This window comes from Crinia signifera, chromosome 2 (genome assembly GCF_055691185.1).
Source record: "Crinia signifera chromosome 2, ASM5569118v1, whole genome shotgun sequence".
Taxonomy (NCBI): Eukaryota; Metazoa; Chordata; class Amphibia; order Anura; family Myobatrachidae; genus Crinia; species Crinia signifera.
This window is the reverse complement of record NC_139218.1, coordinates 196,292,070-196,307,799: the sequence shown is the minus strand read 5'-3', so window position 1 is coordinate 196,307,799 and position 15,730 is coordinate 196,292,070. Positions and strand designations below refer to the sequence as shown.

At 45.0% G+C, this 15,730-nt stretch overlaps 1 protein-coding gene across 3 annotated transcripts in view; it reads right to left on the bottom strand.

Annotated features, from left to right (window-relative positions):
* Nucleotides 1–15,730, bottom strand: part of MAP7D1 (MAP7 domain containing 1) — a 119,055-nt gene that overhangs the window by 35,557 nt on the left and 67,768 nt on the right. For all 3 annotated transcript variants that reach the window (XM_083173522.1, XM_083173521.1, XM_083173520.1), the window contains exon 4: nt 496–659. In XM_083173522.1, the coding sequence (XP_083029648.1) occupies nt 496–659 (164 nt within the window). The remainder of the gene's footprint in view (nt 1–495; nt 660–15,730) is intronic.

Genomic DNA, 15,730 nt, shown 5'->3' with positions numbered 1-15,730 from the left:
CGGACGGGTTCCTGTCAGTCGGGATCCCGACAGTCGTTAACCCAACATCGGGATCCCGACTGTCAAAACGCTGACAGCCGGGTGCCTGACGGCCACCCGCTATTTTCCCTTGTGGGGGTCCATGACCCCCATAGAGGGAGAATAGAATAAGTGGCTCGATGTGCCCGCAAGGGGCTTTTTTGCGCTCGCCATGCTGTCTGACTCCGGGCAGTCGGAATCCCGACATCGGGATAATGACTGTCGGAGTCCCGTACCACACCCAATAAAATCAGGGGTAATGTAGTTCCATCACATACACCATAGGAGTAAGAAAAGAAAATACAAAGTCAAAGAGTAACATATGTGACAGACAACAATAAAAATATGAGCCCGTTTGCTAGGCCCAAAGCAATATTGTATGAGAGGAAAAAGAAATGCTCTCCTGTAGTAGGTATTGTACTACAAATTACAGGTACACTGTATTAACCAAAAATCCCATTCAGATTACACCCTTACCTTGTTTTTCTCATGCTTTAATCTTTGCCGTTCCTCCAGTAGAACCCTTTTTCGCTCTGCCTTGATCCTCTGTTCTTCCAGCTTCTTCCTCCTGTCTTGTAACTGCTTCTCCCGCAGCTGCTTTGCCTTTTCCTCTTTCTCAAGCCATACATTCTTCTTGGCCGCTGAAGAGTATAATGAAAGTGTGCTTGGAGCATTTTCCTGGATAATAATTACATTTGTACTGCAGTCTATTAATAATTGTACAGAAAGTAAAATACAATTCCACTCCCAAATATTACAACGTCACTATAATCACGGGGAGAATTTGGCCGAGCGGTGTTAAGCCCCTCACTAAGCAGTGAACGACCGCTGCTTAGCGAGTGGTAGTGAATAAGGCCCACAGAGATTAGCAATATACAGCAAAACATATTCCAGCACACCTCCATGGGCTACCACTATAATATATTTGCATTCATGTAACTCAATATTTGTTTACAGTACAAACACATACACGCTTCTTCTCTATCTCACCATGGGCCAGATGCACTAAGCTTCAAAAGTGATAAAAAAGGGATTTTTGTAAGAACTTACCGTTCGAATCCCTTTCTCTGATATGGTCCTGGTGACACAGCTTCACATTGGGATGTAGGAGGGTCCGCAGGAGCCAGGCACCTATCCTAAAGCTTTTGGAGGGTAGGCTCCTCCCCTACTGCATCCCAGATTCCTCAGTTCAATCTTTCAAAGCCACTGGAATACATTAACTCAGTACAACGCCTGCACATATTATATGCACAATTTTAAATTTAACTTTTCAACCAATTATAACATGAAACATCATGAACACTGGCATACTTACTGAGCGTAAGGGAGGGATCGCTGTGTCACCAGGACCATATCAGAGAAAGGGATTCGAACGGTAAGTTCTTACAAAAATCCCTTTTTCTCTTTCAATGGTCCTGGTGACACAGCTTCACATTGGGACGTTCCAGAGCCGGTCCTTTTGGGTGGGTACGCTCAGGTCTGCAGTATTCATCACTGCTCGCCCGAATGATGCGTCCACCGACGCGAACTCATGGAACCTATCGAATTTGGCAAAATTATGAACAGATGACCAAGTGGCAGCGCTGCAAACCTGCTCAGCTGTTGCCCCATGTCGAACCGCCCAAGAGGTGGCAACCGACCTGGTGGTATGCGCATTCATCCTGGCCAGTACAGGCCTACCAACTTTAGTATATGCAAACGCAATAACAGAGCGCAACCACCTAGCAATGGTCTGCTTAGAAGCAGGCCAACTAAGTTTGTGTATGTCATACAAAACCAATAAAGTATCAGTCTTTCTGACACTCTTAAATCTGTCCACATAAACGCGCAAGACGCGCACAACATCCAAATTCCTCAATTTGTCCCTTTTCCTAACAACCCTCTGGGGGTTGAAACACAGGCAGAACAATCTCCTGATTTAGAAGAAAAGCAGAGACTACTTTTGGTACAAATCTAGGGGTACTGTCCGAAAGGCAGCCCTATCATCATGACATATAAGGGAGGAAGACTTGTAGAACAAAGCAATCAACTCCGATATATTTTTTTTTTTTTTTTTCTCTGACGCCACCGCCAACAAAAATACCAGCTTCCCTGAAAGGAAACTAAGGTCAACCGACCTTAACGGCTCAAAATGCGCCTCTTTAAGGTACTCCAGAGCCAGAGATAATTCCCCTGGCGCTACTGGTTGGTTGTAGGGAGGTTTCAATAGATAAACCCCCTGCAGGAAGGTCTGTACTTCTGGTTCTAACGCAATCCTTCTTTGGAAAGAAAAATTGACACGGTCGAGATATGTACTCTGAGTGACTGAAGGCCTAACCCAGAGGAAAGGCCCTCCTGTAAAAAACTCCAACAATTTAGCCATTTTAAATCTCGATGTGCGTGACCTCTGTCTTACACACCACCAAATATAGGTCTTCCAGGCCCCAAAATAATTTACCGAAGACACTGACTTTCTGGCTTTCCTCATTGCGTTAACCCCCGCCTCTGAGAATCCTATATTCCTCAAAATGGCGTTTTCAACAGCCAGACCGTCAAAATTAAACGAGCTGAATCCAGCTGGTTGAACGGTCCTTGTTTTAGAAGGTCTGACCTCAGAGGTAGACGCCACGAGTCCACAGAGAATCTCTGAAGCCTCGAGTACCAGGATCTCCCTGGCCAATCTGGGGCCACTAAAATTACTGGAATTGTCTGGGCCTGTATTGTTTTCAACTCTCTTGCCAGCATTGGAACTGGCGGAAAATCATAAAGAAGATTCCCCTCCCAGGGGATAGTCATGGCATCCACTGCTTCTGCCAGTGGATCCCACGTCCTGTCATACAACCTGGGTACCTGATGAATGAACCTTCAGGTCCCTATCCGGGGTTTCCCCCTTATTGTAATCTAGTGGAATACTTGTGGATTCAGCCTCCATTTTCCTTCCATCAGTTTCTCCCTGCTCAGGAAGTCGGCCTCTATATTCTCCACTCCTGGTATGAAGATTGCTGATAATGCTAGAACATTCTGTTCCGCCCACAAGAAGATTCGGGACACCTCCCACATGGCCAGATTGCTGTGTGTGCCTCCCTGGTGATTCAGATACGCCACAGCTGTGACGTTGTCGGTCTGAATGCCTAAAAGGGAGCTCTTGTAATCTTTTCTCCCGCCAGAGAAAACCTCTTCCACACAGCCCTCAGTTCCAAGATGTTGATCAGTAAGGCAGACTGTATAGTATCAGTCCTTCTGCTCTAAAGTCCACAAGCCCTGCAGACGCAGGTCCACGACTACTGCCCCTCAGCCTCTGAGACTGGCGTCGGTAGTGACTACCAACCAGCTCCAGGACTGCAGGGACCGACTCCCCCGAAGGGAATCCACCTCCATCCACCATTTTAGGAAGGATCGAGTTTCTGAAAACAACACCATTTGTTCTGACCTCATGGTCTGAGTGTTCCCTGTCCACTGGGACACTCTAGAGTGGAACCTGGCGAACTGTAACGTCTCGAAAGACGCCATCATCTTCCCCAGCAGTTTGAGGCACCTCCATACTGCTGTGCTCTGAGACCCTAGGATCTCTTGTACCAAGGCAGCCAGATCCCTGGCCTATGCCTCTGGTAGAAACACCCAATGCAACTGGGTATCCAGACCAATCCCCAAGAATTGGATTCTCTGTGACGGCACCAACTGAGACTTTTGTAAGTTTAAAAACCAGCCGTGAGCCTGCCAAAAACCCAATGGCTTTTGCCAAGTGACTCTTCAACATGTCTGCTGACTCCGCTCTGAACAGCAGGTCGTCCAAATATTAGTTCACAGTGTTTCCCCTCAGTCGAAGCACAGCCACCATTACAGACATTATCTTGGTGAATACCCTTGGCGCTGTGGCCAGGCCGAAGTGCAACACCTGGAATTGCAAGTGCATGGTCTCCTATCTCAATAGAGCCTGATGTCCTGGGTGAACAGGAACATGAAGGTATGCGTCCTGGACATCCATGAACGCCAAAAATTCTCCCTGGTCCAGGCTTCACAGCACTGACCGTAGAGACTCCATTTTGAAATGGTCTACCCACAAATGGATAATTAACGACTTTAAATTGAGAATCGGTCTGAAAGACCCGTCTGGTTTGGACACACGACACAGAGTGGAATAAAAGCCTTTTTTCCCTTCCGCTCTGGGGACCGGGATCACCACACCCTTCTCTAAAGGAGAATGAGCCGCTCCCAAGGGAGCTGTACGGAGCCGAGCCCCTTTTGGTATTGGCGTGGGAATGAATCTTCTTGGAAGAAGACCCTTGAAGGGAATTCTGTAACCCTGGGTTATAATTTCTAACACCCAAGAATCCCGGTCTAACAATGCCCATGCGTCTTTGAACAGTGTCAGATGTCCCCCCATCTAGACCACCGCCGGGCAAAACCCTTGGCAGTCATGCAGATGGTTTGTCCTCTCCTTTGTGTTTGGTTTCTTATGAAAGGAACCAAATTTAGACTTTAGGACCTTTCCCCTGAAGGGCTGCCCTCGGAAAGACGCACCTCCTCTAAGGGAGGGCCGCAAGGCTGGCCTAAAAGCAGAAAACCTTGATGTCTGCTTGGCTGCAGGGACTGGCAGGAAAGTACTTTTGCCACCTGTGGCCTGCTTAATAATCTCTTCCAGTTCAGAAGCAAATAACAGCTTTCCTTTAGAAGCTATTGTCTCTAAGGCTTTCTTAGACACATTATCTGCCTCCCAAGCCTTAAGCCAGAGCACTCGCCTGGCATTTACAGACACTGTGGAAACTCTGGCAGCCATTTTGAGAGCTTCCTCTCAGACTCCAATACATGCTCTGCAGCCGTTTTTAAGCTTCTCTGCAAGCAATAAAACACAAGGGTCAGCATGTAAAATAGTGCACAAATTTCTGGCCCACACGATCATGGCCTTAGAGACCCAGGCTGAAACCATCAGAGGGCTTAGGGTGTATCCCACCCCTTAAAATAATGCTTTGAGGTTACCCTTCAGCTTTTTGTCTGCGGGGTCCTTAAACGCTGCTCCCCCTTGTACTGGTAGCACAGTGGCTCCACCTGAGGTCTTGATACACGTGCCACAGAAGCATTTACCACTGGGACTTTTTTCCAGAGGTCAGCATGCGCCTCAGGCATGGGGTACAGGCTTAGAAATCTTTTAAGTATCTGAAGCCTTTTATCGGGGTTTTTCAGGCCCCTTTGCAGGGAGATATCAGATTCTTTACGCTGTCTCATAAAAAAAACAACCTTTGCAGGAGTTTATCCTTCACAGACAAATTTAATGCCTGTTTAACAGCAGTAATAAAATCCTCTACCCTTGAGGCTGAGGACTCTTCAGAAATATCACCCTGGTTTGTTCTGTGTACTCTCCTACCTCATCAGCAGCTAATAATGGCCCTGAATAAGACCCTTTTTGGGGGTCCCCACAGAATAACCATAAAACTTGTGCAACAAGTAATTTAAACCTGCTGATTCCCATAGCAGTATCCTGCATCACCTGTAATCAGTCAGGATCTGTCTGGGCCGAGGCAAAGAGCTAAAAGACTGCTGAGAGAATGGCAATGGTCTAGGGAGGTTACCAGCCATCACTCTGCCTGTCCAGTAATGCACCAAAGCATTTCTTTTGACCTGCCTAGGGCTTGGCCCATGCAAGTTCCGATGTACTACCCTCTGGAGTTCACTCCCCATGGGTTTCACAGCAGCGCATATAAATACATAAGCCCCCCACAGGGACAAATCTCAGTGTACAACCACTGCAAGCGCTCAATGCATTTAAGGCTCCCTCCCCCAAGACCACAGGCTGTTGCTCAGACCTGATGTTCTCAATTAACACAGTTCCAGCATTAAATGTACAAACATTATATACAGAACCAATATACTCAGTTCACTTAGCTTTCTGTAGTCTTCAGAATGGGGAAAACGATGCCCAGGAAATCCAATCACTCTGCCAGGATCTGTAAGCCAGCTCAGCTCCGCTGCAAGCGTTCTGAATGGCGCCAAAACAGAGTGAGGGAAGGGACCAAGTCCCTGCTGCTGCGGGGTCTGTGACTTTTGGCGCCAACTACCCCCAGACAGCCGCTCCCATTGTAGGATCTCCTTGTTCCAGTATCTCCCCCTCAGCTGGGGACCACTCGGAACATGCCTGTAACAACACTGCTGTCCTCTCATATCAGGAGCTCAGTGTGTAAGCTCCGCAGAAAATGGCCGCCGCCATCACGGAGTGCCTGTCCCCCATGATCCTCACCTAGCGTGAAGCCGGTTTCAGAGCGCTCCGGAGCCCAGGCAGCTTCTTAAAAGAAGCTGTAAGCGCTGCACAGGGAGGCCAGACAGCGTCTCCCTCGTGCACAGTGAGCTGACAGGACTCGCTTCTGTCAGCTCCTGCTGCGCTAGCAGTGTGAGGATTCACTAATGAGAATCCTCACACTGTGCCTACCTAGCTAGTGTAAAAGTTAATAAAATAATAAAAACCCTAACTAGCTCTACTCCTTCGGCTGCTCCGGCAGCCCTTTAGAATAGCACCCACTCCAGTGGGCACCTAACACGAACTGAGGAATCTGGGATGCAGTAGGGGAGGAGCCTACCCTCCAAAAGCTTTAGGATAGGTGCCTGGCTCCTGCGGACCCTCCTACATCCCAATGTGAAGCTGTGTCACCAGGACCATTGAAAGAGAAATGGAGATTGATAACCAACCAATCAGCTCCTGTCTGACATTTTTCAAACACAGTCTGTGATATGGCAGGTAGTAGCTGATTGGCTGGCTGTTTATCACTCTCCATTTTATCACTTTTAAAGCTTAGTTCATCTGGCCCGAAGTCCTCTCTGGGAGAGCTCATTCACTTCCTTGACTTCCAATACCACATCTATGCTGATAATACGGAAATCTACCTCTCCTTTCCTGATCTCTCTCCCTCTATCCTCACTCATACTGTATTTCCAACAGTCTCTCTGCTATCTATTCTTGGATGACCCAGCACTTTTATAGACTTAAAATATCGAAGACTGAGCTGATCTTCTAACATTGGGGGTGAAATTTACTAAGATGTGAAATACACTTCACAGGTCATGTTGCTATGGGCAACCAACCACATCCTGTCTACTATCTTCTAGAGGGTGGTAAATAAATAAGAAGTAGCTTCTGATTGGTTGCCCATAGCAACATAACCTGTGAAGTGTATTTCATATCTTAGTACATATCCCCCTGGGTGTGTTGCAAACACAATGGTATGTATTCAATGCTGTTTGCGAGTGGTGACAGCGAGCAGGGCTTCCTGCTCGCTGTCACCACTCACCCTGACAGCATTCAACACAGCCTCCGCATCCGCCAATTCCCCCTCGCTCCGTTTTTTGAGCGAGGGGGAATTGGTGGATGCGGCTCCAGAAGCAGCGAGACCCGCGGCTAAAAACTGCAAGTTTTCTGCAGCAGCCGCGGGTCTCGCTGTTTTGGGGAATTCTCGTCGTCTTGTGACGGCGAGGATTTCCCCACAACGTTGAATAGTGCGAGCGGCCGGCGCGGGGGTTAAACAGCGAGGATCACTGGTTTTCAGCAATCCTCGCTGTTTAACCCCCTCGCCGGCCGCTCGCTGCGGCATTGAATACATGCCAATGTTGTTCTTGATTCCTTTGAAGAGATGAAGTACACAGTGGGCGAGAAATTGGTCAGTGTGTTTTGGGTACCCATTAATCTTATTATGTTTGGGTGGCTTAATTTGGTAGTCAGACATTGATCATTTCCTGTCCATCTCTATGCGGAGCGTTGGAAAATTAGTAATTCGGTTACTGGCTGTGAATTGCTAATTATAAAAACATGCATAAATAGGTAAATAGCTTTCCAGTACTGTTCATCACAGGTGAAAATAGACAGTCATAAGGTTGATCGCATATAGTTGACATGCATTCGATCAACATGTAAAACGTAGATTGTAAGAAGGTCAACAAGTTAAAAAGGCCGAATGGGTCAAAAAGGTAAACAAATCAATGATCAGCACAACATTTTTTAAAGATAGGGAACAAAGGGGCAGATGTATTAAGTCTGGCGAAGAGATAAACTGGAGATAAACTGGAGATCAGCTGTGTTTGAAATACTGTATTACAGTTGGGAGTTGATTGGCATGATCTCCTTTCACGTTATCTCTTCGCCAGGTTTAATACAACTGCCCCAAAGCCCCTAATTTGCGCTAGGATAATAATTTGAGCTGCACCTCATGATGAACATCCATTAATGGAGTTCTTGAACAGGATGAGATCTGATTTGGCGGTGACAAAGGTGACTGTAAATCACTGGGTTTACCCTTTAAATTAAATATTTAAAATCTGTAACTGTTCCAGGAGAACACCCAAGCCTCACCATATGCTGTTTTGAATACCCCTGGAGAATACTTATGCATTGTGGTATGCATTTTATTGCAAGTTATCTTGATTGTTTCCATAAAGTGGACATCTATATATAACGGGGAAACCCGATACCATATGTATGTATACCCGATACCATATGAGGCACCCCAAATTAATATTTTGAAAACACTCCTGATAAAAGCCTAAGGATGAAACGAATATGGTCTAAATTCTACTATCTGCAATTTGTTTAAATTAAGAGATTAATGCTTAAAGTTCTTTTACTGTGAAAACCTGAATTACCTTTATTAAATTTTATGAACGTCCTGAATGTAATGGTGAATTCCCGTATTACTATTGTTTACTCTGTGAATAAAACTGTTATTTTAAAATATTTCCATTTAATTGATTGTATTCTATAGCCCACTCTTAGGGCAAGTTAATGGGGTATATTCAATGCTTTTGCGAGCTGTGATAATAAGCAGTGCCGACTGCTTGCTGGCACAGCTCACATGGTCAGTATTCAACTGACCTCTCTGCACACACCATTTCCACCTCACTGGGTTTTTACAGCGACGGGGAAACGGCATGTGCGGCTGCTAAAACAGCGAAGGCACGCGGCTAAATGCAGCGGGCTCCCTGCATTAGCCATGGACCTCGCTGTTTGGGGGAATCCTCGGCGTCATCTGACAGCGAGCGTTCCCCCGGAACATTAAATACGTTGAGCAGCTGTCACGGGGGTTAAATGGCATTGAATACTGCCCAATAAGTTTAGGTGATGGAATACTAGAATTTTAAAGTTTACTTAGTGTAATTTTGTATGTTTAACCAAATCTAAGCACAACAAGTAGAAAGGTCTACCCTCGTGGGCTCAGCACACTTTGGACAAGGTGCTATTCCCAATGGTTGTCGACCTGGATAGTAAGTACAGCAAAAGTGAGAAAAACAGGAAATAAAGCGTGTGTTTACCATTTTTGTGTCCACCATTGTCATGTCGATCTTTCGACATTGTATGTCAACCTTAAGCGCTGTCTACCTTTTAATTGACCTAACGCATGTTGACCTATGTACTGTTGATCTATTGATCTATACACTGGAACCCCTTCATCACAAAGACGTTTTCTCTGGAAAGCCACTAATAAATTAAGATTCACCCATCATTTTCTAACTAAAGGATGCCTTTAAATAATATAATCATGCAAAAGGGCTAGAAGTTATCATTATGGTAACCCTGCAAAACATTTACAGTGATGCATTGAAGGTTAAGATGAAGGGCAATTGCACTCCCTGCATCATACAACCCTTTCTATCATCCATTCTCCTTTGGTTTCCTCTGCTACAGAGCAGTAATGGCAGTACAAAAAGCATCCCTTCCTTTATCCTGACACCAGCAGGATGACATTGGGGGCTGCAGATGCACCACCTCAAAGTTCTGCAGTAGTTTCAGATCAATGTTTATGGTCGAAATAAAACAAAGAATCTGATCGATATCTGTAATCCGGCAATTTGAAGTATGCCAGAGAGGTGTCTCAGTTCTTAAATACCACCTTGCCTTAGTGTGCATAAGAGTCAATGGACAGTGGTTAAATTGAATCTGCTAATTGAGAAGACAACAGTGTATGCGGTGTACAAGACGGCATTTTTCCATAGCGGAGATAAAGGATACATTTCAGACTACAAAGGCATTAAATCAAGCAAGTGAAATGTGTCTTTGTAAACCGTTTAATTATATATATATATATATATATATATATATATATATATATATATATATATATATATATATATATATATATATATATATATATATATATATATATATATATATATATATATATATATCCAAGAGATCCACACACAATGGTGTAGAAGCAGAGCACTCTCCACGATCACAAAACAGACTTGTGATAAAAGAAATTAAGTTTTTAATCCAACTGGGTCAACACAGATATAAGGAAGTCAGAAGTATACAAGCTCCGACGTTTCGGTCCCAACATGGACCTTTATCAAGGAGCCTATAATATACAAACGATACATAAGATACAGACATTGCTTGCAAATCATGCTGAAAGAAAAATGCAGTAATGCGTGGAAAAATAAAATAGTTACGTTTTTCTGATATAAGTCACATAGTCAGCGATGTAGAGACAGCCTGGATACAGACAGGGTCAGCCAGCTGATCTGACTGCCCTCTGGTCCGGCTATTTATACCATTGGATAAGGGGTGTGAGCTGGGCAGCGCCACAGACACGAGTCTGTGTAGCGCTATGGTACTTCCGGTAAAACCGGAAGTGCGTCGGCCGGAAGCGGCCGTTGGAACGCAGCTCTGGAACGCAAATGCTTCCGGGTTTCGCCGGAGCTGTGCGCAATGCGGGGTTTTGATACAGTTTAAAGCACGGGGAACTTAAAGTGGTCAAAGGGCTATAGTGATTATTAAATCACAGTCTATTAGGTGCTTCAAAGCCGTGCATATGTTTTAATAAACAAGGTATTAGCCGGATCGTTATAACTGCAGGGACCAGGATGGAGGGGATGAATGGGGAAAATGCAATTAGTGATACATTGCTAAAGTGGATGGAATCAAAGCCCGGAGGGGTGAATCCACGCTGTCCGGGAATGGGATGTGTTGGATTCACAGTGGAATCTAGGATTATTAGAAGTCCACTGTTTGATATTTAATCCGTGTCAAAGGGGGAGGAAGACCCCTTAAAGATACTGGGGAGTGTGATAACCCGGTCTAGGGTATATAAGTATGGGGAATTGTGAGGTTTGGGGTGAAGGTGGGGTGGTGAGGGAGAGGAGTTTAAGGGGTGATGTGAGCGGTTTTGGTGGTGGGACAGAGAGTGAGGACCAGATGTGGCCCGTAGGGGTCATATATTGAATAACGATGCGTATAAGAGTGTCCTTGTTGGTACAAGGGCGGACATAGTCGAAAGCAAAAGGCAAAAAAACAGGCAATCCATTGGGAGAGACAGTGCAGGAGTATATGCATAAGGGCAAACATTATAAACAGGTAATAAACATCTATAGGAAAGTATATGTACATAGGGACACAACGTAACAGCCGCAACATTGGTTGTTCAGCTCAAGCCATATCACAACAATATAGTCTCATAGGATTTATCTCAGGAAAATAGACAAGGGGTTATTCTCATTGAGTCCTTTGGGGGCAAGAGTGTCCAATCTGTAGATCCATCGGCTCTCCAGTTTCCTTAGGGCTAACCCACGGTCGCCCCCTCGTGGGGGTGGGGGTACCCAGTCTATAATGCGGCAGCGTAAGCTCGAGTTTTGGTGTCCCGCAGCTAGGAAGTGGCGAGGTACAGGTAGTTCAGCTTTTTTAGTCTCAATGGCAGCTCTGATCGAGTTGCGGTGATTAGCCATCCTTTCTCGAAACTTTCTTGACGTCATACCTACATAAGCGAGGCCACAGGGGCAGAGGAGGAGGTAGACAACGTGGTCTATTTGGCAGTGCAGGCGGTACCTGATCTTTATCGGTCTGCCTGTGTGGGGATGTGGAAACGTAGGACCAGGGATGAGGCTGTTGCAGGTGGTACAGCCTGCACACCGGAAGCAGCCGGGTCGTTTAGAGTGGAGCCAAGTGATGCTTGTGTCTGTCTGTGGGCTTGTGGTGGGTCGCATAAGGAGTTCCTTCAGGTTGGGTCCTTTTTTGTATGCTACCATAGGGGGACCATAGTTCTGCATCTTCAAGGCCTGGTCGGATGCCAGAATAGGCCAGTGTTTCCGCAAGCTTGCTTGGACCTTGGATGATGTATGGTCATACTTGTTAACGAAAACCATTCGCTCAGGTTTCGGAGTCTGTGTGTCCGTTCGGGGGTTGTTCATCTTATTTCTCGCCTTGGCCAGGCACCGCTTAAGGGTGGTTCCGGAATATCCCCGCTGTTTAAAACGGTCGGTCATCTCAACCAGTTGAGTTTCCATATTCGTGTTGGACGTATTGTTGCGCATCACTCGCATGAACTGGGAGATTGGGAGGTGTTCCTTTAGAGTCGGCAGGTGCTGGCTGGATGTGAGGAGGAGGGTGTTTCTGTCCGTGGCCTTACGGTACAGGCTGGTTTGTAGTCTTCCCTCGGAGATTTGGACCTTGATGTCTAGAAAGCTTATTGAGTCTTCATCGATGAGATGTGTAAATTTGATGGGATGGTCCTTGGAATTCAGGTGGTTGACCATGTCGGAGAATTCGTCGGGTGAGCCTGCCCATATAAGAAAGACATCATCAATGTACCTCTTGTAGAATTTAATCTTCTCCTGGTATTGAGGTAATATGTACTTGTGCTCATAATCAAGCATGTATGTACACGCATAAGAGGGTGCCAGGTTCGACCCCATCGCGGTCCCAGACACCTGGATATAGTACTTCCTCTGGTACATAAAGTGGTTATTGTAGAGTATGGTTTCGGCCAGTTCAACCAAGAAGTCAGTTGGAGGTGTTAATACTGAGCGTTCATCCAGTCTGGACCTTAATGCTCGGAGGCCATCCGTATGGGGAATCACTGTGTACAAGGAGTTCACGTCCATTGTAGCAAGGTATACATGTTGTGAGGAGATGTCGACAGTTTTCAATTGGTCGATGAAATCAGAAGTGTCTCTGATATAGGTGTCACTTGAGATGACAAGTGGCTGGAGGTAATTATCCACAAAGATAGCCAGCGGCTGTAGTAGAGACCCTCGGGCCGAGATGATGGGCCTGCCAGGAGGGTGAGAGTGCGACTTGTGGACCTTTGGCAAGGTATATATAATTGGACACACAGGGTGTTCTACCGTCAGGTAGTCAAGTGTTTCTTTTGTGATACAGTTGGTTGTCAGCCCTTTTTGTAGAATTTTATCAATGACTCGTTTAAACTCAGGTATGGGGTTGTGTGGTACAGGTTTATAGGTTTTACTGTCCTCTAGCTGTCGGACCACTTCTGAGTGGTAATCTATATATATATATACACACACACACACACACATATACACAGATATAGAAATACACGCAGCCTGTAAAAATGTCAGACGCTGATCGGTTGGTACTTTATCTCTCTCCACGATTTGATAAATCTCTGCCTACGCAAGCTGATCTTTTCCATGCTGACCTTATCATTTATAGTAGCTTTTTAAGACTCTGCTAATAGAGAAATGGAAAATATTATAATCTAACTTTGTAAGGAAACCAATAGCATAAATGTAAACACACGCCTGACAAAAGGGAATAAAACTTCTGAAAGCTTGCAAATGGCGTCACCGAGAGTTATATCTGTTAAAGCAGATAGGTGCAGGAACGGTTTGTATTCACTTATACGCAGTATATATAAATAAACAGAAAGAAACTTCACAGCACAAATCAATGTTGGTCATATTGGTTCCAAATGCCTAAAGTGGTTAAAGTAAAAAATGTAATCAATTATGGAAAGCAGAATATGGACCTAGCATAATCGTATTGTGGGCCAAAGTGGCACATTAGCATCTGGTTGCCAAGGACTGTTTTTATTGCCTTAATATGGCATGAATAAGGGATTTCAGAAATGTCAGCATTTTTAATAGATTACATAAAGTATCTTTGATAGACATTCTAAAATGTCTATCAAAAGGTGGACAAGTCGATTGGCGGGATTCTCCAAACTAAAAATGTCGTAAAAACCCTGTTTTCTGGGTTTACACCGCATTTTCATATGCAGCAAAGCCCCACTACTGGGGCTTCACTGCAGGGGGGGGGGTTACGCCAGTTCTAAATGGCTTAACCCCATAGAAGCATATGGGCTTCCCTTCGTGTCCCCCGCCACCCCACACCGATCCGTGCTGCCCTCCCCTCACCGGTGTCCGGGTAGCCTCCTGATGTGCTGCCCGGACCAGTGACCTGCACCCTGAAGTTGTGCAGGGAGGAGGAAACTGAGTACCCACAAAGCGGGTAAGGGTTCAGGGAGGAAGGGGGGACCCGCTGCACATCGCCGGCCATCGCTTTTGCGTTAATAAATCGCATATGTTACTGCATATGCGATTATGAACACTGCGAGTGCTGGAGATGTGCAGACGAAGTTATTCGAGAATCTTGCCCTTTGTCTTAATCTCAGGGCTGTCTAACCAACCTTTCCAGTAGAAGCTAGTTTGCAACAATCACCCATATATTGTGGTAGCAGTCAATTTACCAATGTGCGTTTCAGCAACAATCATTATCCCAACACCCACTGACATAGTTTAAATACCGACATTTAACATGCCAACATTTTGACTGTCATCAGTTGAATATGTCAGCATAATGAATGTTGATAAATTGGCCGTGTTTGCATTTGGACTGTCGATCAATGAGTGTCGGTATAATGACCATGCTAAAACTTCAAAAATCATACTGAACCCATTTATTTTACAAATGGAGAAAGCGTGGATTCTGATTTAGGTTGGGACAAAGAGGGGTCTGACTGGAGGCCACTACTTGGGGATGAAAGTAGTGGAGGCCTAAATGCAAATCTCTGGATGCCTTACCATCTTATATATAGGCCAAATGGAAATATTGCTACAGTAGCGATCCATGGAAAACCAGTAAAGAGATAATACATTTGCAGCACTGGGTTAGGTCGCAGAAAGATATATTGATAAAGCAATTAATAACTTTCTGTCCTTACACCCCTAGACTTCACTCCACACACACACACACACACACACACACACACACACACACACAGAGACGGAACTACCATTGGTGCAACAGGTGCATTGCACCGGGGCCTTTGAGGACAAAGGGGCCCATTGCTGCCCAAACAAGCAGCTTATACTCGTCACCCACTGGTGCGGGGCCTAAATTATACTTTTGCACCTGGGCCCACCACTCACAAGTTCCACCACTGCACACACACACAAATACTCATTCAAATTAATTTCCACCAGCATACAATCAATCTCAATTCCCAATCTCCTTTTCTTTCATATTTATAATGAATGGCTTTTAATTATTATTATTATTATTATTAACAGTTTCTTATTTAGCGCATACGTATTCCGCAGCACTTTACAGAGTATAGTTGAACATTCACATCAGTCCCTGCCCCAGTGGAGCTTACAATCTATATTCCCTACCACATGTACACGCACACACAGACATTCTAGGGTTACTTTTGTTGGAGCCAATTAGCCTACCAGTATATTTATGAATTGTGGGAGGAAAACGGAGTGCCCGAATAAAACCCATGCAAGTACGAGGAGAATATACAAACTCCGCACAGTTAGGGCCATGGTGGAACATCAATATTTAAAGAAAGGAAGAGCATGCAAAGCACTTTGCATGTTATATTATATAATTATTTTATTAAATTATTGTATAATATTTTGGATTGATTCTGAAGCACACCATATATTAAATAAATCATTGTAAATAGTAATACTTTTTAAATACTAAAGTTGTGGCTGTATTTTCCTTTAAGTT